This window comes from Brachycentrus maculatus, unplaced genomic scaffold (assembly GCF_059751285.1).
Source record: "Brachycentrus maculatus isolate JH-2025_06_01 unplaced genomic scaffold, ASM5975128v1 h1tg000104l, whole genome shotgun sequence".
Classification (NCBI taxonomy): Eukaryota; Metazoa; Arthropoda; class Insecta; order Trichoptera; family Brachycentridae; genus Brachycentrus; species Brachycentrus maculatus.
Window position 1 is genome coordinate 879,208 of NW_028280858.1, and position 26,104 is coordinate 905,311.

A 26,104-nucleotide genomic window follows, 5' to 3' on the forward strand; every position below is an offset into this window, starting at 1 on the left:
TTTTGGTCATTTATATGCCACATTACCTGTATTAATTGTAAAAATATATATTGCAAAAAACAAAACTGGTCCATTTATTACATTGAATGATTATATAACATGTTTTAATAAAATATGTACTCATTTACAGAAAACCGCCACATAAATTGTGAGCATGCTACAAAAACTGACTTGACATAATTTGAACTTTGGTGGAAAAAAATCTTTGATCGATATTTGAATTTGAGAAACTAATTTTTTGTCCGCCTCTGTAGTGTAATGGTCAGCACGCTCGGCTACCGATCTGGAGGTCCCGGGTTCGATTCCCAGGGGGGTCAAATAAATATAAGTGATTTTTTCACTGTAATATTTATTCAATATTACCCTGGACTGGTACCCGAAGCGGAGGGCTGATCACCTTTCCTTCGTGTGTAAACGATCAAGATAACACTGTGTTCATATGAAGCAGTGCCCTATGCACCATTGGGGTGCGGATAAGGGATTTATTATTATTATTATAATTTTCAATATTGTAAAATCAGGTACGATACAGATTGACAAGAATAATAATAATAAATTGGATTAGATAATTGTGGTAACATTGTTTTTTTGTTTTTGTTTTAAATATTGGGATATTCATATATATATCTAAATACTTTTAACTGTAAAAATAAAATAAAACATACTGAACAAACAAACAAAAAATGCATCTAGTTCTTTAGATTTATCCAACAATCGGTGCTATTTCAATTAATTTCAATTAATTCGATGCAAGTAACATTTTAAAATATTCTTTGATTTTTTCTTTGGCCAATTTTAAAACCATCCAATGATTTTCTTAATATGTATTAAACGTATAATATTATTACAATACAAAAGCATTACTAAGTTAATAATATTTCCACAATATAAATAATAAGGTTCATGGATTATACATGTCGCTCGCTCCTTTCAAGAACGTCATAAATCAAAAAACTTTTCAGGAGAACGTTTTTAAAGTTTAAAAATAAAATACAATGTATTAAAAATAAATATCAAGACACTTATCGACCTTTTTTCTGTGCAACAGATCTTTTTAGGTAAAACCTGAATGTTTTTTCTCCATTTGAATAATATTTAATAGATTAAAAAAAAAAATTAAAAATACATTTTCTTCAAAATGCAAAAACAACACTTTCTGCCCTGTAACGGGTAAATATTGAGTTTAAAATATGCCGCTTTTGCTGGGATATAGTACATTTTTTGGGCATTCCGAAAGCATGAACAACTGAAAATTGTCGATTTTTGATTTGTGACGTTCTTGAAAGGAGTGAGCGATGTGTCATTATTTATATAGACGTTACTTAAAAAATATTATTATTATTTCAAGTTGAAAATTAATATAGAAAAAGTACAGCTTAGAGTTAATGGAAGAGTTACAGGTATTTTAGGTATTTAGTACAATTATACATGTATTTAATTAGTAAAGAAAGACTTGGATTATGTTGACTTAATGTTAGGAAGTATGTATATTATACAAGTTACATTTTTTAAATAATGCCAAAGGTAAGTCTGTGCAAAACTACATACATATTTAATTTATTATGTTTATTTTTGAAAAAGTTACACGAATAGTAGCCAATAAAAAATAGTGAATGCCTTTACGATTACATAGCTATTGAAGGAGCCATAAAAATAAATAAATTGTTTAGAATTGATTCCCAGACTGGGATATTTTTGAGGGATTTTTATAATTATTATTAAAAAAGCAGAAATCCAGCACTCATTAGTTTGATAGACATTGAGGCAGAACCTCTGCCATATTTATAGAAAATTCATGTCTCAGCCATATTTATGTTTGAAACACAAATAAAAGCATTTGTGGGAAGCCGTGTGAAGTCACTTCAGGTCACTCTATTGTTCGTTTAACCTTTCCCTTCCGGTGCAAAAATAAAAATGCGCGTCCCAGTGTTGGGTAGTCACAACACAATAAAAAATTAGCGATTTTAAATTGGAAAAATACGGACATTCATAGCTAATTCCTTAATTAATTATAAATGAAGTAAAAAATAATCATAATTTACATTTATTTGGTGAAAACATTTTTAAAAAAAACATCTGGCAACGGTCGCGGAACAAGCATACGTCCACTCTTGTCGGAAGCCCAAGAGCTACTGCCAGAGAACATTGAGCTTTGAGCTCCTCACGCTTGCACAGTGCAAGTATGCATGAGCCAGATGCGAATATAGTGTTGCGGTTCCCGCACACTCTTCACGGCTTGTTTATACGCAAATTTGTTTCCGATATTCACAAAATACTTCTGATGTGCCTGATAAATTCTGATTATTATTAATATTATTTTTTAAATCAATGCTTACGTATTTACATATGCATAATGTATTATCATATGTTATGTGGAGGAGTACCTAAAATCTTAGCCATGTATTTATTGTGTTTATAGAGATATTGATGGTTATTAGAAGCAAGGTGTACAAGGTACACAACACCGGGAAGGGAGGGTTAAGGAATGCATTCTGGAATTTGCGCTCGCTACCCGTCGTCTGATGTGTTATCACGAGATGTCCTCGAGTTGACTGACCCCACATATTTAATTAAAGTGTGTAGTTATATAATTGACATTAGTTTTAATAGTTTTGTTACATATTTATAACAACATCAAAAATTCAATCCACCACGTTGTTGAACGCGGTGAAAAATGCATAATATTTTTCATAAAACAAATTGTATTCATAGCAGTATATTATAGCTAAAAAAAATATTATTTGTTGCCATAAATATTTTAACATTAATTTCTTTTAGAAAGCTATTTCTAATTGCGTACATAAAAAATGCATATTTACAAAAATATTAGTATTTATTATAATATTATTAATAAATTCATGTCATGCATATCTATAAAATTATCAACGAATTTTTAAAACAAGAGTTAAAAGGATATATTGTGTTTCATTGACTTAAAGCTATAAAATTTCAATAAAAAATATGTGTCATTTATTTAAATCTAAAAACACTACCATTTTATGCGTGTTTAAATGTGAATATATATATATTTTTAATATTCAAATGCAATTTGTATAAAATTAGCAAGATCATATTAAATGAGGCAATTTTTTAAATGGTACATTACCAGAAACAGTTTTATAAACCATTCATTTCAGTGCACTACATTATTCTACAGCATATTCTCCGAAAGGCATCTGTATATTATGTCTAAAAGCAGCCTCGATACAATATCTTATTTTTTTAAAGCATTAAAAATCACCATGCAAAAGCGCACACCAAACCAAAGCACATAATTGGTGTGTGTGTGTGTGTTTGTGTGTAATATTGAACACATAAAATTGGGCTGTGCACTTTTTAAATTACAGTTATTACGAGGACAATAAATTCTCTTTTTATCCTACCCAATTTGTGATTGTATTCTTAAACCACATTTAATGACTAATTAATTATATAACACGATAAAATTCTCAGCTGATGATAACAGCCATAGAGTTGTCATTGTTCATGTGGCAATATTCGATGTATTGATATAGTAAAATTATATATTTTTATTCGATATTGGTCAGGAATAAAAAAGAGTTAGGTAAATAGAAGTGTGTAAATTAATTATCACAACAATAATTATGGTTAAAACATTTTTCTGCAATTTAGCACTTATATTTTGACAGTTAACGTAAAATTCGTAAACAGTCCACCTTCGAAGCGCAGTGGTCAGCGCGTTTGGCTACCATGTTGGAGGTTCCGGGTTCGATTCCCAGGGGAGTCAAAATAAATATGGCTGATTTTCACTCTCATATTTATTTAATATCACCCTGGACTGATTACAAGAAGCGCAGGGCTGATCACCTTGCCTTCATGCCATTAAAGATCAAGATAACACTGCGTCGCTATGATGCAGTGCCCTATGCACCATTTGGTGCGGATTAGGGTTAGGGTAGAAGAAGAAGAAGGATTAAATGAAGGTCTAGTAATGCCTAGTCTAGAGACAGTTCATAACATATGAAACAAGTAAGTACAGTTATAAATTATCGTTAAAAATACTCTCCTTATCACTTTGTGTAATACCACTTAAAAAAAAACATTCCAACATCAGGTCAAATGTAGATTAAAATGAAATTGTTACAGTCTGACATTTGTACAAAAATAAAATTTGAAAGAGAGAAAGAAGACAAATGAATTACAATGGGAATATTTTTAAAAGTGATCTAGAAGTTAAATTTAATTGGTTATTTAAAGTGGTATTATACAAAGTGAAGGATGAATGATAAGGAGGGTGTTATATTACCATACCACAAAGTTACAAATGCTTTTAATATACAAAATATAAATTATCATTGTTAACCTTTCCGGGAGTACAAAAATTGATGTCCGACTTTCTCTGGGGAGTGGGTTCTTTTTACAAGTTTTTTTTCATTAAATCGATGTATTATGAAGATAGAAATTATGATAAATTAATTTAAAAAAAACCCCTATTCGAAATATTTTTCAATTATGACAAAATTACACACAAATATCCACAGATGTCATTGCTATACATCATACTAACTGACAGACGGACTTCAACGTTCATTAACGTCCATACTCCTTTCAGGAAAATTCGCACTGACGTTCATTTACGTCCATACTCCCGAACAGGTTAAAATTTATCAAAATTTCAAAGGAATCGGCGAATAAGTCGAGAAAATTTGAGATTTAAATAAACCTAATATCTACATTTTTTTATACAGAACAAATGTTAAACATGTCACAAACATAGAACATTCATATCAGCCCTATTGAAATTTCACAATTAGCTGCCTATTTGAGATTCCATTCAAACTCTTCTCTCCTAAAGCACTAACGGCGCGTATAGAAAACTAACCCAACGTGAATAAGTTTCATTTTTACATGCTCAATTTGGACCGAAATGCAATTTCTCACAAATGAGTTATCGGTTATTTTGTTCGGGCAAGCAGTGACATCAGTTGAAAGGTCCCAGTCTGTAAGTAAAGAAAACATGCGTATGATAATGTGTTAGCTGCACAAGACTCCGAGTAAATTAGAACACTATTCTAGTGAATATGGCTGTGAATCAAAACGCTCTATAATAAGATGTTATAGACCACTCCAATTTATTAAATCTGCTCTGGCTTGTAAAATTATTCACTTTAAACCCCGATTAGTTGAATGTTAAAATTGTTTTACATGCATTAATTACAACTTATATTTATTAATGATAACATATCGCTCGCTCCTTTCAAGAACGTCATAAATCAAAAAACTTGATTTTTCAGGTGAACGTTTTTAAAGTTCAAAAATATAATACAATGTATTAAAAATAAATATCAAGCTACTTATTGATCTTTTTATTGTGCATCAGATCTTTTTAGGTAAAACCTTAGGTTTTTTCTCCATTTGAAAAATATTTAGTATTTTTAAAAAAATAATTAAACAATACATTTTCTTCAAAATTCAAAAACAACACTTTATGCCCTGTAGCGGGTAAATGTTAAGTAAAAAATATGCCACTTTTGCTGGGATATAGTACATTTTCTGGGCATTCCGAAAACATGCACAGCTGAAAATTGACGATTTTTGATTTATGACGTTTTTGAAAGGAGTGAGCGATATGTAACAAAAAAAAACTTTGTTATAAATCACTTAATGTTATATTTGTTATAAGTCACTAAATCATTACTGAATTATCTTTTTAATTTTTTATTAGATAGTTCTTAATATTAATTATTGTTTATTGTTAAAAAGATGCTTTTTGTTTCGAAATCGGTCAACGTTATATGTTATATGTTTCGAAATCGGTCAACGTTACGTGAATATAGTTGAAATGAAATAATATTGTGAATAAAAATGTAGTTACAAATAATTCACATGATCAAACATGACAAAATTTATTTTAGTTTTAGCTCTTTAATAATTGATTTTACCTAAAGAAACATGAGTTTAATTCAAATTTAAGCCATGAAGTCGATATTACAGATCATTTTTGAAAACTTTAAGAAACTATGAGACACAAATGTAAACCGCTAGAATTATAAGTGCGGATGCGACATCTTGTCCATACTTCCGCGGGACTAATTTTACTAAGGTTTACTTTAATTTAACTTTAAGATTCGCCCATGCTTTCCGATTGGTTAGTAATGATATCATTCTGTTTGGAACCACACAACTTATAGGAGCAATAAAATCACTTTTCCATCGTTCAAATCTAAAAAAAGTATTCTAACAAAATAACAATAATAAAAAATCAAAATTAATTGTATATTATTTTGAGAAATAAAAATTCTAACACATCTCCACCACTCATATGTGAGTGGATCAAAAAACAAAGTATTTTTATTTCTCAAAATAATATATCAATATGATCTACAAAGTTAATGCTTTCAATATTCAAAACAAAAGTAATTGACTTATTTTATTGCCAAATATAAAATTTAAGAAAATGTGAAGTATTAAAATCACTAAAAGCCATCCTAGATTACATAGTAATACGTTCATCTGTTATAATTTAGATTCAGTACAGTAAAATTTTTATGATTTCGTGCATACTGACATCCTATTTGATACCGCAATATATTAAAATATTCATATTGTTTAACTGCTAGAAAAATGCTAAATGTTGCTATGAATAAAATAAACTTATTGACTTGTTATTTTATTGCCAAATATATAATTTAAGAATATGTGAATTATTAAAATCACTAGGAGACATCCTAGATTACATAGTAATATGTTCATCTGTTATAATTTGGATTCAGTACAATCAAAATTTTATGATTTCTTACATTCTGACATCCTATTTGATACGGTAATATATTAAAATATTCATATTGTCTGACTGCTGGAAAAATGCTAAATGTTGCCATTAATAAAATGTGCTAATAAAAAAGTGTAAAATTACAACCAGTTTAGTGTGTGTGGCCTCCTTGTTCTTACCCGAGTCTTGCTTGAATGGTGGAAGCCGTGTTCCTTTCTTCTAGAGGTGTTTCTTTGAACAGGCTGGAGGAGAGGTTGAGGGCGACCAGAAGGCAGCAGAGCAGCAGAGGACCAAATATTGCTCCCTCGACGCCGAGACAAAATATGCCTCCCGCAATCGCTAAACCGGTGAAGTAAGGATGTCCACCGCTAAAAAAATATATATAAATTTACATCGTAAGACAAATACAGTAAATAATATTGTCAATTGTACTTAAAATATTGAAACATAAAATTGAAAGTATAATATTTATTATACTATTATTGATATTTATTAAACAGAAATCATATATAATCAAAATGTAACTTTGTTTTAAAAATCAATTTTTTATTTTGTTTATTTTTGCTTTATTAGCCATACTCGCTAAAAGAATAAAATTTATATTTGAAGCACTAACTTGTTAAATTATAAAATGGAAAATCACAAAGTTAGTGCTTCAAATATAAAGTAAAGAAATCATATATGTAGTCCCAGTATAAAATTTGATAAGTAATAGAAGAATGTTATTTATTTAAACATTAACAATACAGTGATTTGACAATTCGTAATTAAATTTTGCAAATTTATGTGATAAATTGGAAATTCTAATATAATATAATAAAATGATAAATTGGAGTGGAATTTCCAGGGATGACTAATAATATTTATAGATTTTGCGTTTAATTTGTAGAACTCCATTATAATTTATATATTAGATACTAAAATCAAACACTCACTATTTAAGTCTACTTAATTGTATTTTATTAAAAAACATAAAATAAAATTTGTGACAATTGTTATGGCATTTTCAAACTTCTGTAGTTTCAACAGAAAAGCCTGGAGACAGTTTGTTGACTCCATATATTTTTTCATAATCAATTGGTCTCGTAGATAACTTACTTCTTGATTTCCTTATATATGATAGTATCGACGTAGGAGGCTGGAGCAAACTGGCATATGGCGAGGAGTATCGCGAGAATGGGTCGACCCTGGGCCAGCCACAGGTCCAGCACAGCGGGAATGCACGCCAGATAGGTCCCCAGGAAGGGGACAGCAGCCAGGATCGCCGCCAGAGCTGCATATCATATTTAGTAATATAAAAAAATGAGGTTAGATTCATCTAAATTATTTCTTGAATGTTTTCCGCTGATACATTGTGGCACATTTTATAATATCTTTATAGAATTAATTATCTTTGTTTTCACCATTTTTTTTACTAATACAATTCAGCCTACCGGTTTCAACAATACATTGTCATCATCAGGGTTTATTTTAAATCAAAAATATTAAAATACTTTCACACTGGAGTGTGTGGAAGTTTTTGGTGAGAGTATTATATATATATATTATTTTATTAATGTTTTTGATTTAAAATAAACCCTGATGATGACAATGTATTGTTGAAACCGGTAGGTTGAATTGTATTAATAAAAAAAGTGGTGAAAACAAAGTTAATCAATTTTATAAAGATATCATCTAAATTAGGCTAAGTTAATGACAGGGGCGGATCTATTTATAATATCATCACCAATACTGTGCCAAAGTCACCAACGTGTGAAACCACTTAAGATTATGGTAAAAACCAAAATAAGATAAAACCCCCAGCATAATCTTTACATGATGTTTGTGTGATAGAACTTAAAATGAAAAATAAATACTGCAATAATATGTAGCTCATTTTCACAATAAGAGCAACTGTTCTCATCATTGAAATGCCTTTTATATTAAAAAAAAATATATTTATATATATATATATATATATATATATATATATATATATATAATGTATTTATATATATATATATATATATATATATATATATATATATATATATATATATATATATATATATATATATATATATATATATATATATATATATATATATATATATATATATATATATATATATATATATATATATATATATATATATATAAATACATATATATATATATATATATATATATATATATATATATATATATATGTGTACATATATTACTACCGAAAATCAATTATCTTGCAATATTGGCAATAATAAATAGAAATTGAAAGAAGCTACATAATTCAAACTTGGACAGATGTATTTTTCCTTTTTTGGATATTTCACGAAGAAATTACTTAAAAAAGCTTAAAAATATAATTCTTACAAAAAAGTTTGAAGCTACTTGTCATGGAACTATATTTTTTTCATAGTCAAAAATATTTGACTATTTTATTAGTCCCATTTGTTTTAGTCAATTGTGTTACTACAATCATACAATGGGGCAACAATGACACGGGAATTGAAACAATGGGTGAAAGGCTAATCATATGTATGTTGGTGTAAGTTTATGGCGAGCTGTAGTCAAGTTTTATATTAGACCAATATAAGATATGGTGAGATGTGACCAAACTAGGTTGAATAAACATTAAGTGTCGGGTTGTGGTCCTGTGGTTAGTGTCGCGGACTCTTGATTCAGAGTTTCTCGGTTCGAACCCACTCTACCACAATTTGATACCTATTTCTAATAATGAGCCGCTTAGGCTCACAGAAATAGTATAAAATTGAAGTATTTTTGTAAATAATAAAAACACAAATATTTCTCTTTATTATTAAAGTATAAAATTAAAAGGACATTGATACAATAGGTAGAATTCATATTATTTATTCAGAAAGAAATGTACAAAAAAAAGTCATGTTTTGGTTGGTGGACTATATTTTTCAGGACGAAGCTGCGAATATAAATATTTATAAAAACTGAGAGCTTTCTTTTTATTTTCCTGCATATATTCAGAACACGACTCTTTATCGAAGCACTTAGAGAAAGAATAAAAACTAGTTCTCTCGATCAATTGGCTCTTAGGCGCTCTCGATGACGAGTTTATCTTATTAGCGGTCAGCATTTTGTCGATGGTAGCATTTGGAAAGTTGTGGTTCTTCAAATAGGAAACTAAATCCACGGGGTGATCACCCATTATATTGTGCTGCAAATTAGTACTATCCGAATACTGTGTCGAGTTATCGTGTTCTTTTCTCACATTGGAGGAGTTATGCCTCGATATCTTCAGTGGTTTTATAATGTAAAATGCCGGAGCCTGCTCTGTCATACTTAATTCTGTTTCATCCAAATTGAGAGCGTAGTTGTCAGATATCTCTCGACCGACATTTGTTTTGTCATTTGAACTCATGCTCAAATCTTCGAGTGAAATGTTATTGATTGTCTTATCATTATACAGATAGCACATGAGTCTGGTCTCAACATGTAAATGACACATATTATTTACGATCAAAATTTTAATAACATTAAGCGGTAAGTAACAAGGAGCGTTTAAACATGTGTTATTGTTACTGCCGGATAATAGTTTGTCGTTCAGTTCTGTCACGGAATTGAAAGCGTCTCCTAAGTAAGGATAGAAATATAACCAGGCAATTCTTCTGCACACGCAAGTTATCGAATTATGTTTGATGGTCAATTCTTTAGTAGGTGTTTTGAAGGTGCTTTCATCGAAGTACAGAGAACCAATTTCTAGATTTTTAATCTTATTATGTGTGAATACATATTGAGCAGGTTTCCGAGTACTGGCTGGTTTGATATTCATAAATGCCCCGGTTTTTATAAGATCAAAATTATTGTAAGTGATCTCTGCAAAATTGGTGGAAAATCCAAAACCTTCCGATTTCAATAATTTGAAGTCATTTTGATGAACTACGATGTGTTCAGAAGTCACATGTAAACTGTTAGGGTGTAATTCGTTAACTGAATTCTGGCTTAGCACAAATTGTTTATTGTCAAGACTGATTGCATTAGAATCGATAATGTTTATATTAGAATGCTTGATGACAAAGAAACAGCCATTTTTGATATTGAGATTTATAGCTCGTTCTTTGATTCTGCTTATTGAGACATTATCAAAAATAAAATCATTCAATCTGCTCAAATTGAAGAATGCATAATGGTCAATTTCTTCGATGGATACATTTTTGAATAAAATTGCATTTGCGGTTTTTATACGTTCGGGTTCTTGGAGATTAATATCAGCGTCATAAAATAGATTTCCAGGAATTTTGTGAATAGCTCTGATGTTCACAAATGACACGTTACTGGGAATATGTTGAGGAGTAGTGATACCAGAAACTGGAAAATCCACACGCAAACAGTTTGTAATATGTAATTGTTGCAAATTGACATCATTTCTTGTTGCGACACCTTCGAAGTGGAGTTCTATAGATCTGCAGTTGTGGATAGACAAACTAACAATGGAATTGTTGAAGTAGTCTCCGATATAAAAATCTATATCCTGAAATAAAATTAAAGTAATCAGTCAAAAATTTAATTTCATGTGAATTATAAACCACAAAAAATATATATGTATTACCTAAAACACACATTTAATATGTTGGCAACATAGTAAAATGTTGTTTTGCAATAAACGAATTTTACAAATGAAAAGGGTATTGAGTAATATATTATTTTTTGACATCTCATCAAAGATGAAGAAGAATATGGAAGTGTGCGCATTTACTGGGCTGACGACCGTCATAGGCTGGTTTAGTGATCACTTTACACACGTGTAACATTCACCAATTCTACCCATTATTGACAACCACTCTACTAAAATTCTTGGAAGGTCTATATATATGAACCAATTTCGAAACTTTGTTCTTGAATCACTAGAACTTCACTAGAGACATCTATTGGTGAGATCGTCAGCCCCATAAATGCCCAGACTTCCATATTCTTCTTCATCTTTGATGAGATGTCAAAAAATAATATGGAAATAACTCCTGTAATTGGAGATAATCCAGATTTGTGAACAAGTATTTGGACACACTCAAAATGTTGTAACTAATTTTTAATTGAGGATTTTTATACAATCCTTTATACGTAGATGTTAAATCTGAAATTCTATCAATAACTCATTTTGATCTAAATTATAAAGAATCTACTTTCTATGCAGTGACATTTGCATTTTAATTGTATTATTGTATTTAACTCTATTTAATTATTTTCAAACATAACTTCAACAAAATCAAACAAAAAAAGTCATCAAGTCATTGTATATTTCATTCCTTAAGCTTCCATGAATAAACTATTAAATAAACATACTTCATCCAAAATTATTAAATATTATACATATAATAAATAACATCACTTACTGTTTTGTCACCAATATCACAATAAAAGGCCACGTCTTGAGGACTATTGTCGACACAACTCCATCCAAGAATTTCGCAATCGTTAAAATTCAACCGATGACTTCCACTCGCACATTGCATACAGAAAATTAATAAAATGTACGGAAATAAAATTTGCGCTTTAAAGCACATTTTTGTATTTAAAACAGCGTTGGAAAATCTATTAGAGAAATATTTACAGGGACATTTAAGTCCATTATCTGAATAATAATGCCTATACATAGTTGTTTAGCACAATATCTCAAGTAGGTGTACAGAAAATTTCTTCAAGTTTATAAAATATGTGGATAAAAAAGATTAATGCGTAGACAATCAAGTATAATTTTTTTTAATTTTATTTTATTTACATAAATTGTATACATTTATTTAAATCACAATTTTAAACATATTTATAAAAAAAATGCAGAGATCCACTAAGCCACTTATGTGTCTTGTCGGTGGAGTTCTTTTTTAATACATTTTTTGTTTTTAACCATTTTAACTTAATATGTATGTACACAAAAAAGACAGAAAAATTAAGAATATATACATTTTACAATTTTCATAAAATTAACCCTTGATAATTCACCCATTCCTTTATTTTGCCTTTGTTCCATATTTTATTTTGACCTCTAACATCCGTCGGCAACAAATTAAAAATGTTTGGAACGATAATTGCAGTGTTCGACTCGTATATTTTTTGTTAATTCTTGGGACTAATCAAACCTTTGTTGTGTGTAAATCGTGTAACTCTGGTGCAACATGCTTTCTTTACTAACTTTTTATCTGCAGTTGACACATAACCAATGTCACCTTTGAATTATCGAATTGTGGGCACTAACTCACCACGCATTGGGCACACACTCCGTGCCAATGCAATACCCAAGGTTTGAACCTCTATAACCCATGACAGATTAATCAAAGTCTAGTGCATTTTGTCCGCCTACATGGTTAACGTGTTTAGCTATCATGCTGGAGGTCCGCTCGAAGCAAGAAACCTTTCTGTAGAACGCTTTACAGCACCCGAGAAAATAGAAGATGGCTCTGATGGCCATACCGCAAACTAATTTAAAAAAATATTTCGAGGATTGAATCAAATGTTACCATTAGTGCGTTGCAGTCGATGGGGAGTACAATGAAGGGGACAACATCGATTTTGATGAATAATCTTGTATTTTTAATTTTCTGTATAAATTCCGGGAACTTGATCAAGGTGATATTCTGGATTTTCAATTCTTAACAAGGTAAATCTTAATATGAGATTTGAAATTAAATGAAATTACTTCTGAAACATACGGCAATAATTTTTTTTAACCCGATTGAACTTTAGTGAAATGAATATTACTTATTGATTAGAGAGGGCATTAACTTATTTTGTTGTTATTGTAATATCATGCGAGTATAATATTATACTAAATAACGGCAATATTTAAATTTAATAAACATTGTACAAAAGGATACATGATGCAGAATTTTCCAAAAACAAAAAAATACTTTTCTTTGAATTTTTTTTACAAGTGATGTTTTCATTAGTGACAACATTTTCACATTTTTTCTAGTGACATTTATTCCGAAGTACGAAGCCGCAAAGTACAGTGCATTTTTTGCATAAATAACACATCTAAAAGCTATGAGTATAAATGCAAAAATTGATGTCAGCAGCAAAAATTCCATTGAAAATTTCCTAACTGCCAGAAAAATGGCTGACAGATCTTCTTAGAAGATCAAGAATATATAATTCAAATTTCAATATACATATTGTGATAGAAATGACATTTTAAGCAGAAAATTTATTCATTGGCATACAAATTTTTCAGTCATAAATTTTTACCAACCAAATAAACGAGTTTAAGTTTTGTATTACATATTTTGGACGGACGTTTTTTTAAGCATGCAGACTGCTGGCGATGGGATTTGATAATTGTGTACATATAGTTTACACCCTAACAAAGAAATTGGTATACATATAATATTCATATAAAACATCAAATAATTCCTTCTTTTCTGACTTTGAAATGAGGCAGGCGCAGAAGGTAAAAATACCCTTCCCGTCCTTAAGCATCAATCGACCGAACGGGTAGAAATACCTTTCCCGTCCTTATTATGTTAACACATTATTGTCGGGTGGTTTTTACAGTTTGATGGTTTTATTAATTAGGTCGTATACTAATCACAAGAAACCGCAAACCCAATTCTGATCTGTATTATGTAGACCTAACGGGTAGAAATACCTTTCCCGTCCTAAGTGTGTTAAGATACAGAAATATTTATAAAAGGATTAAATTGACATACCTGAAGGTAGGTATACAATCTTAGCCCCAAACAGATTGTGTATAAGCCAAGTCCACAAGCCATAGAATGCGGCCATCTTCAGTGTCGCTTTAAATACTCCATTTACGGCGTCCGTCAGCGCCAGACCGAATCTTGAACCATTTATTGGAGAGAAACTAGAAATCATTTCGATCGGCTTGTATAAAACATTGCTCGAATTGAGCAGATAGAATAATGTTGTGAAGAAAACGACCTGTAAATAAAAGAAAGACGAAAATACAATTAAAATTATACACAATGCTGAGTATGGTTATTCACTGGAAAAGCAAACATGTGACGCTGCATGCAGCTGCAACTTCTTCAATGGAGATATTCTGCTTGCAACTGCATAAAGTGTAAAGTGTGTAAAGTGATCACTTAAACCAGCCTATGACGGTCGTCAGCCCCGTAAATGCCCAGACTTCCATATTCCTCTTCATCTTTGATGAGATGTCAAAATAATAATATGAAAAATAACTCCTATAGTTGGAGATAATCCAGATTTGTGAACAAGTATTTGGACACACTCAAAATGTTGTAAACAGAATAGTTATTTAACTCACCAAACCGAGTATGAAATTCAATACGGCTGAACTTCCGCCCAGCAAGACAGAAGTGGTCGCGGATAATGAGCCCAGCACGAGAGTAATATTGCCCTTGAACAGAGACCACAAGGAATCTAGAAGAGCAAGAAGCGTCCCAATATTCTGCTTCACAAAATCCACCAGACCGCTAGTATTGAACATTTCTGAAATTAGAAAAATACACATTTGAGAAAAATTTAACTCCATTAATTGATTTGGGAGTATCTTCGAGGTAATATCCATTTTTCTTTTTGACTTTTACTTGGTTAATAATAATAATAAAACCCTTATCCGCACCCCAATGGTGCATAGGGCACTGCTTCATATAAACGCAGTGTTATCTTGATCGTTTACACATGAAAGAAAGGTGATCAGCCCTCCGCTTCAGGTACCAGTCCAGGGTAATATTGAATAAATATTACAGTGAAAAAATCACTTATATTTATTTGACCCCCCCCCTGGGAATCGAACCCGGGACCTCCAGAACGGTAGCCGAGCGTGCTGACCATTCCACTACGGAGGCGGACAAAACTTGGTTAATACTACTTGGTTAATACTACTTCTTATTACTTACCATTGCACTTGGGATGTTGAAGAATAAGGAGGGGTGTTTCTTGATTTTTTATTAGTAGGATCATGGACAACACGGGGAAGGCTTTAGTCATTGTCATATAACCACAATGGGTTTATTTTTAACCAATTATGGGTTTACTTATTTATTTTTTTACAAAAATGTTAATAAAATTAGTATACAATCACTCACCGTACGGTGAGTGGTTATACACTAATTTTATTAACATTTTTGTAAAAAAATAAATAAGTAAAAATAACTAACCACAAAGTAAATGCTTTAAATATGAATAATATTGAGAAAATTATGGGTTTAATTATAAAGTGATTTTTGGTATGCGTTTAGAATTAGGATGTTAAATGTCTCAAAGAGTTAAAATAAACACATTCAATGTATGTTTTTTTTAATAATATTTCAACACTAATGGAATTAAATTTTATAATGATTTTTAAAAAGACTTCAATTACAACATTTTGGGTGCGTCGAAATCCTCATTCACAGATCTTAACATAGATGAAGAAGGAATGTGGAGGTTCAGGTGTTTACAGAGCTTACGACCCGTCATACGCTGGTTTAAGTGATCACTTAAACCAGCCTTTGATGAGCCCTGTAAATACCCAGACTTCAATATTGAGACGTCAAAATATAGACTTAAAATAAATTCAGGAAACTATGAGCTGTGCCTTTTTTTACAATAAACTGTCAAAATATGGGAGAGAAAAACAAATAAAAAGACTACTACTACTACTATCACGCTGTTTCCCCGCAGGGGTAGGCGGAAAGGATGGAACGCCATCTTCTGTCCTGACATACACTCCTCGCCTCCTCACATCCATATATCTAGTCATACATGCCCTCCGATTAAGCAGACTTTTGACACCACCAGATTTTGGGTTCTGATTGATCTGATTGTGCCAAGTCTTTTTCAGCTGTCCTCGTTCTGTTTTCCCGCTCACATTCGTCACTTATATTTTCTTAGTCATTCTCTCGTTATCCATCAAATAAAAATACTATGTACCGTAGAACGGGGCTACTTGAACTTTGATGTGTTACTTGAGCCCAGTACAAAAAAAAAAAAATCTGTATTTGGTCTACAATAATGAATGTATCGACATGATTCATTGTTCCCCTGACAGGTGCACTTATACGTTCATTATTGGAGACGAAATACAGATTTAATTTTCTTTTTGAAATGGACATGATTCATTGTTTCCCTGACAGGTGACATTTATACGATCATTATTGGAGACCAAATACAGATTTAAATCTCTTTTTTGTACTGGGCTCAAGTAACACATCAAAGTTCAAGTAGCCCCGTTCTACGGTATCTGGAATTTATTCATTTACCTGGAGTTTTAGTTATATCTTCCACAAACGATTTCCAAGACTGTTCGATGGCGGCCGCGTTTACCTGCGGACCCACGTCGTTATTTGACATCCACGCCTGGTACACCCTGTCCCACAGCTCCAGAAGCTGCTTCTCCAGCTTGGCACTCTTCTCAGAGTCACTGTCTTGCAACACGCTTTTTATCTGAAACAATATTCAGTGTTGTCACATAACTATAAGGACTTCAATCCCTGGTAGGTTTAACGAGATTGCTTGTAAAGAGGTAAACGCCTATAGCCAATCCATTGCACAATGATCCGCTGCAATGCCTACACATTTACTAGCACACAGTACCAACAAATACGAGTGATGAGTTACACACTATTTAACAGTGATTTTATCCCTCTCCGTGGTGTAATGGTTAGCGTGTTTGGCTACCATTACAGTTTAGCGTGGAAATCCTGGGTTTTGTTTCCCAAGGGGGAGTGAAAATAAATATAAGTGATTTTATACATGAATATTTATTTAATATTACTTTTAAAGACCTATTGATTATTGGATAATGAAGGTAGATACAAAGTAGATCACATCATTTGGCCGTATCATTCATGATTATATGACTTGTGACAAATAAATTAGTAAAAAATATTAATTAATTAAGTAAAATGTATCCTCGGCACGAGAAAATCTAGAGAGGACATTATTGTTATTTTGCATTTTATGAAACAAATTAATAAAATAATATTTTAATAATCGTAACAGAGACATACTCTACTTGTGCTAGATTATAAAACTACTCTTGGTGAGTACATGTGCCAATAGTGATGTTAATAAAAAAACATTGTATGAAAAAATGTTTTGCAAAACTCACAGCTTTGGAAAGACCTTCCCTTCCATACAAGTAGGCGTTGTCGAGGAGGGAATCAATGGTGTCATCGAGGCCCGGCGGCAAGAGTTCCCTCAGCTCCGGGTTGTGAACCACGGTCCTGTTGATCAAGCTGCCAGTCAGCTGCACCACAGTTATACCTTCCGAATATATCTAAAACAATAAACAAATTTACACTACAACATATTGAGTGTGTCCAAATACTTGTTCACAAATCTGGATTACCTCCAATTACGGGAGTTATTTTTATATATATATTTTTTTTTATTTTTTTTTTGACATCTCATCAAAGATGAAGAAGAATATGTGGAAGTCTGGGCATTTACGGGGCTGACGACCGTCATAGGCTGGTTTAAGTGATCACTTTACACACGTGTAACATTCACCAATTCTACCCATTATTATCTCACCAATAGATGTCTCTAGTGAAGTTCTAGTGATTCAAGAACAAGGTTTCTAAATTGGTTCATATATATAGAACTTCCAAGAATTTGAGTAGTGTGGTTGTCAATAATGGGTAGAATTAGTAAATGTTACACATGTGTAAAGTGATCACTTAAACCAGCCTATGACGGTCGTAAGCCCCGTAAATGCCAGACTTCCATATTTTTCTTTTTCTAACCCTTATTCGCACCCAATGGTGCATAGGGCACTGCATCATATTAACGCAGTTTTATCTTGATCGTTACTTACATGAAGGCAAGGTGATCACTTTGGCGCATCAGGGACCAGTCCAGGGTAATATTAAATAAATATTAGGGTGTAAAATCACTAACAATTATTTTCAACCCTGCCTGGGAATTGAATCCGGGACGTCCAGCACAGCAGCTAAACACGCTAACCATTACACCACGGAGGGGGACAAAATTACTAAATATCTATCCCTGAAACCCTAACTGTCCATCATATCATCCCGTCTTTTGATCTTCTCCTTCTCCCTTAGCTCCTTACCTGATCCTATACACTTTGTTTATATTGTAGTAATATTTAATAATAAATAATAATAATCATTTATACTGCAACACCTTATAAAAAAAATCTTCTCACTTATCTTTATAAGCACTATCTGCCCATTAATTTTAAACAGCTGTATAATGTATAAACCTTGAAAACTATGACCAGTCTGTTAGGAAGATATTACTTTATAGAAGTGAACGCACCAATGTACATATATTCTGTACAAGAAGTTTGATTTAAAAAATAAACTATTTATTCAACATCTGTGACAGCAATGACAATATTAGTGACAGAGAGTCAAAAAAGAAGATTCTAAGAAGCATATCTGGAGTCTACGAGACAAAATAAGGAACAACAGAATAAGGGAAATATGCGAGATTGAAGATGTCGTTAGGTGGGGAAGGCAAAGAAGGAGACAATGGTATGCGCACGTGAGGAGAATGGAACCATCCAGACTCCCCCACATTACACTGCACGGCCAACCCCAACAAAACAACTGCCGGGCAGACCACCAAAGAGATTGATCGATAGCTGGGAGTCAACATTGCAGGAGGCTAATCCCTATTGAAAACAGGCCACAAGGCCTACACCAAGCAGAAGAAGAAGAAGAAGAAGAATATTGGTGACAATATATATTTTAGACAGACAACTCACCTGAACTCCCATGAAAATAGGTGCGCAAGTCAAAAACAATATAAGGCCAAATATCACCACAGCGGAGGACACTGCATCAATAGAATCCTTGGAAGCTTCATGCAAAGTTTGGTTCACTTTGACTAGTATTTTTACTATCCCCTGCATGTGTGCGGGTATTAGTGCTGAATATCTAAAACAGAAGTCAATCATTCTGAGATGACGGACAAGTTGCGTAAACAAGATTAAAAAACTATAATTCATTCATTGATTCAGCAGTCAATTCGTGGTAAAATCGACGCATTTTTAAATTAAGTTTTACTTGGTAAATACCATTATTTCTTATAAACTATTATGACACGTGTTTTGATGCATTCTGCATCATTTTCAAACACATACCGCTCACTCCTTTCAAGAACGTCATATATCGAAAATTGCCAATTTTCAGTTGTGCATGTTTTCGGAATGTCCAGAAAATGTACCTAGCAAAAGAGGCATATTTTTTCATTCATATTTACCCGCTACAGGGCAGAAAGTGTTGTTTTTGCATTTTGAAGAAAAGGGATTGTTTTTAAATATACATATATATACATATAGTTATTATGTAAATGGAGAAAAAAAACCTCCAGGTTTAACCTAAAAAGATCTGTTGCACAGTCCAAAGTTCAATATGTGGCTTGATGTTTATTTTTAATACATTGTATTATATTTTTAAACTTTAAAAACGTTCTCCTGAAAAATCAAGTTTTTTTATTTATGACGTTCTTGAAAGAAGTGAGCGATATGTGAAGCTAACTATATATATTTTTTAAAATTGTATCCTTGGACACAACTCTAAAATTCAGACTAAGCTTCACATACGGTGTTTGAAAATGATGCAGAATGCATCGAAACACGTGTCACAATAGATTTTAAGGAATAGTGGTATTTACCAAGTAAACCTTAAATCAAAAATTAAAAAAATAAAGCTGAACTAATGAGAATATTGATTCAATAGTGAACAAAATGTATTACATGATGTCACCACTTCAGTCAACAATTGCCAACTTGACTTTTTTTAAAATCAAAATGAAGATAAATATACGAAGTTTAGACCTAAATTAAGTAGTAATAACAGCTGCCACATGTCTGGTTTTATCCACACTCAGCTCAAAATCATAGCCTGAAAATACTTAGTTACTTTTCATTGCATATATGTATTTAGTATATATATCACAAAACTGTAAATTTTATATCTCGTTCTGATATGGGCTGAGAATAGTCAACATATATTTGTTAATTAGTGAGATGCCTGAAAGATATTACGTACTACTGAAGTAATAATAGTTAAAGTACACTCAATATTTGGCAAAAAATCTTACCTCAGACTACACCAGCGTGAAATATTCTCAAAAGCCTCACACATATGATTCCCAATAAAATTCCACACGCCGAAAAATCTTCCCAGAGTTTTGATTAAAAAGACAGCCAGAATTATAAGGATGAAAGGCCACATCCAGGGGTGTTTCCAAAGCACCATAGCTCCGCACGCCCACAGCAGGAACTTGAAGCAAAGAGTGCTCTCCAACTCATCGCTTGTTATAATTACAGGCTTGAAATTCTTAGTATCGCCACTCGAATCGGTGCTCAGAGCTTTGCGTTGCAAAGCGGCCACAATATGACTCTCGATGGCCGATTTAGACTCAGGGTTCGACAGCGGAAGTGAAGAAAGAGTCCTCGTTTGAAATGCAGCGCGTGATCTAGTGGGAAAGTTTTCCACAGCATCTTGAACGGAACCGCTTTTATCAGAATTAGAAACAGACATCGGTTTCTCAAGAATTGAACTCGTCTCGTTTTGTTTATCGCCGACTTTTGCACTTTCATCATTATCTGTTTTAATTTCATCCACAACTTCCAGTTCCCGGTTCAAAAATGTAAGTTTGATAGCATGAAAAATAGATATTTCGTTTCCTGAAATTAAATTGGAAAATTGTATAATTGCAATAATGATTCAAAAAGTTTTCAGTAAGTGTAAGCCATTGAAAAAGATAGATATGAGGTATAAAACATCCATGATAGGGTATTATCAGGGTTTATTATGAGGGGAGCATTTAGAACAGCTTTTACACACTGTTGGTAGAGAGCAGGAGAGGCTTATAAGCGTTCTATTTGCTTACTTTTGGCAGAGCACAAGAGGCTTTTTTTAAATTTCTGTACCAATCGTTTGGTTATTATGATTTTTATTATATTAGCAACCAAAAACCGACTAGTCGGCTTTTCGCTGCCAACCGTAAACGACCAAACAACGATTAGTCGGTTTTTCTACCCTAGGTATTGGAAATAATTCACACAATTATGTATATTACTATATCGATTTCGGATTTGAACAATTAATTTTAAAATCATATTTAGTAAGAACAAAAAAAATATGCATTATTATGTATTTTAATTTACAAGTTGAAGACAATATTTTTGCAGTTAAAATTATGAGCAAAAAATGTCATACATATTGTGTATCATTCCAGATACATTTTGTATTTATTAAAAATATTGTCTTCAATATGTAAAATTTTGACAAATAATAGGGCATATATATTTTTCAATTTTAATTTTCTAGTAAATACCGTTTTTAAATGAATACTTCAAATCTGAAAATGATATAGTGATATATATTATCCACTGACACTTCGTGATGGAATTGCATTTTTAATTTATTATTAGATTAAAACCAATATTTTTAGCTTTTCCACTTTTTTATTTGACCAGCGACCGAGTTTCGTCGTTACCGACCAGTCTGATGATGTCGGTAACGACGAAACCCGGTCGCTGGTCAAATAAAAAAGTGGAAAAGCTAAAAATATTGGTTTTAATCTAATAATAAATGATATAGTGATAGATAATTGTGAGAATTATTTCAGGTACAGAGGGTAGAAAAACCAACTAACCAGTGTTTGTCGTTTACAGTTGGCAGCGAAAAGCCAACTGGTCAGTTTTTGGTAGCTAATATAATGAAAATCATAATAATCATGACTGGTACAGAACTTAAAAATGCATTTGTTAACTGCGTGTATATTTTTCTATTAACACAAATTTGCTTGGTTGGTAAATAATCACAAGGGATGGAAAAGTGGATAAGGATATTGAGAGAAGAGTGAATGCAGGGAATAGAATAAATGGTGCTTTGAACAGAGTGATTGGGAATAAGAATATGTCCATGGAAGCCAAGCTAGTGGTTCACAACGGCGTGCTAGTACCGACACTAATGTATGGAAGCGAAACATGGAACTGGCAAAGGAAGGATGAAAGCAGAGTGAACGCTGTTAAAATGCGCTCCCTCAGACGAATGTGTGGAAAATCATTGTATGACAGAATTAAAAACGACGATATAAGAAAGGAATGTAAGGCTGAATGAGGAATAATTGAAAACATTAGGAAGAGTTCTTTGCGGTGGTATGGACATGTGGAGCGAATGGATAACGAGAGAATGACTAAGAAAATATATGTGGCGAATGTGCGAGGGAAAACAGAACGTGGACGACCGAAAAAGACTTGGCACGATCAGATCAATCAGAACCTAAAATCTGGCGGCGTCAAAAGTCTGCGTAATCGGAGGGCATGTATGACTAGATGTATGGATGTGAAGGAGGCGAGGAGTGTATGTCAGGACAGAAGAGTGTGGTGTTCCATCCTCTGCCTACCCCAGCGGAGAAACGGCGTGATGGTAGTAGTAGTAGTAGTAGTAGGTAAATAAAGCGTTAAAAAGGAATAATCAAATAGAATAAAAATATCACCTTGGCTCTTTGCCTGGTTGCACATTTCAAGGACTTTTAATATAAATCCGGAAAGAGCGATTAACTGGAGGATCATAAAGGTGACTCCTTGGAAACGTCCTGTGAATTGCGCTATGTAACTACTCACAAAGATCCAAACCAACCATGAAGTCGTCCTGAATATATTCTCTCGTTCCTTATTCCACAGCAAAGCGATGGCAACGATATAGCCAATAGCAAGGGTAAAGAACTGAAAATCGATTCAATAAATTCAATGTAATAAAATGACGAAAGTAAATACAAATTAGCATTTGTTACACTTAACACATGAAGTATTTTACACTTGTTCAGAGTTCATATCTGGGATATTGCTACATGAATGTTGTGTAATGGCTCTGCCATTTCTCATTCGCACTTTTATTGTCGTTTTTAGAAAGTCGAGGGACTCGTCACGTGTTGTCTGGCTTTAGATGCGTTCCCATGGCCATCATAAATCGGTACAGCATTTTATGATTCCCTATCCTAAAGGAAGAGGGCTTTTTAACATAGTCTAATTTGGTACTTCGTGAGAGTCGGGTGTAACATAACTTAACAGAGCTGTTTGGAAGCACATGAGTATTGACTGCCGTATTGTTTGTTTTTAAATAAACATAAATATAAATAGTCGATACCGTGTTATTATTTAATACTCGCTTCAGTCCAACCTGCCTCGTGACAAAAAGGGGACTAAAGTGTCCTGTTTAATATAGGACGTCATCGAGTGCACACATACGCTGATCACAAAGTGTATAGCGCACGCGACGCGTCCGTCATAACATTACAGTTGCCTTGAAGAGGAAGACTTGAATTTGGTCTTGTCAATTAACTTCAACTTAGAAGTGGTCAGTTTTTGAAGTATGCTCACAATACATCCATTATGCGAACTATTATTACTGAGTCGGGTTGTGGTCCCGTGGTTAGTGTCGCGGACTCTTGATTCAGAGTATCTGGGTTCGAACTCTAACACAATTTGATACCTATTTTCAATAATGAGCCACTTAGGCTCACAGAAATAGTATGAAATTCAACTATTTTTGTAAATAGTAAAAACACAAATATTTCTTTATAAAAATACAAAAAATAAATACATAACTTTTCAGTTAATGAAATAAAGACATGTACTCACAGTGAAAGTATTGCAGATTCGAAGGAGCAATGTAATCGCTGCATTTGAAAATTGTGAAAGGCCCCATAAGTAATTAAAATATCTCCAGGGAAACCAATTTATAACCCAAGCCAATGTCAGACCGGATATAATCAAGCAACAAGCGACCTGTAAAACAGTATTTTTTAAAAATAAATTGTATTATTGTAAATTTTAATAAAATAAATGTTAAACTTTTTAAAACAAAACTAAAACATTATTTTTTACCATTTTTTTTTTGTTACTTTTTCGCACCAGTTTTGACGAGCACCTTGTCGTATGTACATATCCATCCCTGAAGATAACATGGTGCTTGTCTAAACCGATTGGAATAAAGTACAAAAATAAAAATGGTCAAAAACAAAGCTAGAGTTTTATTTTATAAAGTTTATAAAATGTGCCACAAAAAACTTTTTTTTTAAATTTTGATCAAAGCATTCAAATGACAAGAATGCCTATCTGATTTTTTTTCAAATCTTATGCGTATGTAATATCTAACCATGATGCGTGAAAGCTCTAAAAGTTGAATCTCTAATATCCACAAGGTACTGCATAAATATTATCTCAAAGTCATCAGCCTTCAAGCGCTTGTGCACTACATGGAATTTTACCGTCTGGCAGTCCGTTTTTTTTATTTAATAAACGATCGAATTTACGCGCACCGTGATCACACACTGATCAAGCGCACGGATCCGAAGAAAGATGGACAAAAGCACAAGCCAATCCAAGCCAATCATCCGTTTTATCATGCTAACCGGACTGCCGGACAGTAAAATTCCGTGTAGTGCACAAGCGCCCTTAAGCTTAAGTTTCCAGTCCATAGAAACATACTTAACTATAGTCTATTACTATGAACATACTCAATGTGTCCTTGGCACGAAAATCCCAGGTAGGACACACATCATTGTAAATATTTGTATGATGAGTAAAAGTTAGTGACCATTTGAACTGACATACTTGTTGAAAACTGGAAAAAGGCTGTGTTTGTAGTTTGTTGTTTTTCAATAATAAATCCAGCGGCTTTTAATCTTTGCCATGGTTTAGAATTTCAATAAAATGGTCACCTTATGATAGCCAAATGTACTAACACTAAAAGAACTTGAATATTATAATTCATAAAATATAATTAAAGGCAAATGAGTATTATTGAATAGGAATAAATGAATAAATATGTGAGAATGAATTGAAAATAATTTTGAAAAATCTGATATTAATGAATTATAATATCAATCATTAAACTTCTTTTGCAGTTGAACATTCAATGTGTATATAGCAACAACAAAAATTACACAAACCTTGTAATATTTTTGAATGACAGAATTAGTAAACTTTGATATTTCATTCAAAATATCAAAAGGAGCGGACAGTATGCCAAAAATAAGTGGTCTGTTTATCTTCTCCAATTTCTCGAACCATTGACTCATCCGAGTGGCGATTGAATATTTAATAGGGTGGAGAAGCGACCCGACAAGCAAAGCCCACAGAAGGGGTTTAAAGAACGGCTCTAGCACCAAAAACAGAGCGAATCCAACGGCGCAACATGCGACAAGTAAAAATAAAGCAATCGCATTATAAAGAGCGTGTTTAAGGGGTTTTTCATGTCCTTGTGGAAGACCACCGATCATGTGGAAAATGTTGTTGAAATGTGTTCCTAAATTTGGAGAACTCTGCATTTTGATTATTGTGCACACTAACTAGACACTGAAATTACTAATGTGTATGTCTAAATATCATAAAAACTCATATTATTATGGGCGTAATTCGAAACATTTTTGACGTTTCATATTTTTCGGAAATGTGAATGACAGCTG

General features: G+C 32.4%; 2 protein-coding genes across 2 annotated transcripts; both read right to left on the reverse strand.

Moving 5' to 3' along the window:
* Nucleotides 1–4,797: 4,797 nt before the first annotated feature.
* On the reverse strand, nucleotides 4,798–26,100 carry LOC148310216 (transmembrane protein 245). The gene is made up of 12 exons (XM_088258885.1): nucleotides 25,589–26,100; nucleotides 24,276–24,422; nucleotides 23,132–23,360; nucleotides 20,723–21,311; nucleotides 19,383–19,554; nucleotides 17,757–17,924; nucleotides 16,906–17,089; nucleotides 14,967–15,151; nucleotides 14,386–14,617; nucleotides 7,832–8,006; nucleotides 6,913–7,101; nucleotides 4,798–4,961 (listed from the first exon to the last, which is right to left on the reverse strand). The coding sequence occupies exons 1-12, from the start codon at nucleotides 25,964–25,966 to the stop codon at nucleotides 4,943–4,945; spliced, it is 2,667 nt and encodes an 888-aa protein (XP_088115011.1). The 5' UTR covers nucleotides 25,967–26,100; the 3' UTR covers nucleotides 4,798–4,942.
* Nucleotides 9,568–12,326, reverse strand: LOC148310217 (uncharacterized). Its single transcript, XM_088258796.1, has 2 exons — nucleotides 12,076–12,326; nucleotides 9,568–11,216 (listed from the first exon to the last, which is right to left on the reverse strand). The coding sequence occupies exons 1-2, from the start codon at nucleotides 12,244–12,246 to the stop codon at nucleotides 9,612–9,614; spliced, it is 1,776 nt and encodes a 591-aa protein (XP_088114922.1). The 5' UTR covers nucleotides 12,247–12,326; the 3' UTR covers nucleotides 9,568–9,611.
* Nucleotides 26,101–26,104: the final 4 nt, after the last annotated feature.

What these genes read in the sequence shown, in the direction of transcription:
- LOC148310217 (XM_088258796.1), bottom strand. Translation starts at nt 12,246, where the DNA reads ATGTGCTTTAAAGCGCAAATTTTATTTCCGTACATTTTATTAATTTTC. An exon ending in GTGATATTGGTGACAAAACA is followed by an intron (nt 11,217 to 12,075) that starts GTAAGTGATGTT and finishes ATTTTATTTCAG; the next exon opens with GATATAGATTTTTATATCGG.
- LOC148310216 (XM_088258885.1), bottom strand. Translation starts at nt 25,966, where the DNA reads ATGCAGAGTTCTCCAAATTTAGGAACACATTTCAACAACATTTTCCAC. An exon ending in TCACGCTGGTGTAGTCTGAG is followed by an intron (nt 19,555 to 20,722) that starts GTAAGATTTTTT and finishes CTTCTGTTTTAG; the next exon opens with ATATTCAGCACTAATACCCG. An exon ending in TGAATTTCATACTCGGTTTG is followed by an intron (nt 14,618 to 14,966) that starts GTGAGTTAAATA and finishes TTTTATTTACAG; the next exon opens with GTCGTTTTCTTCACAACATT.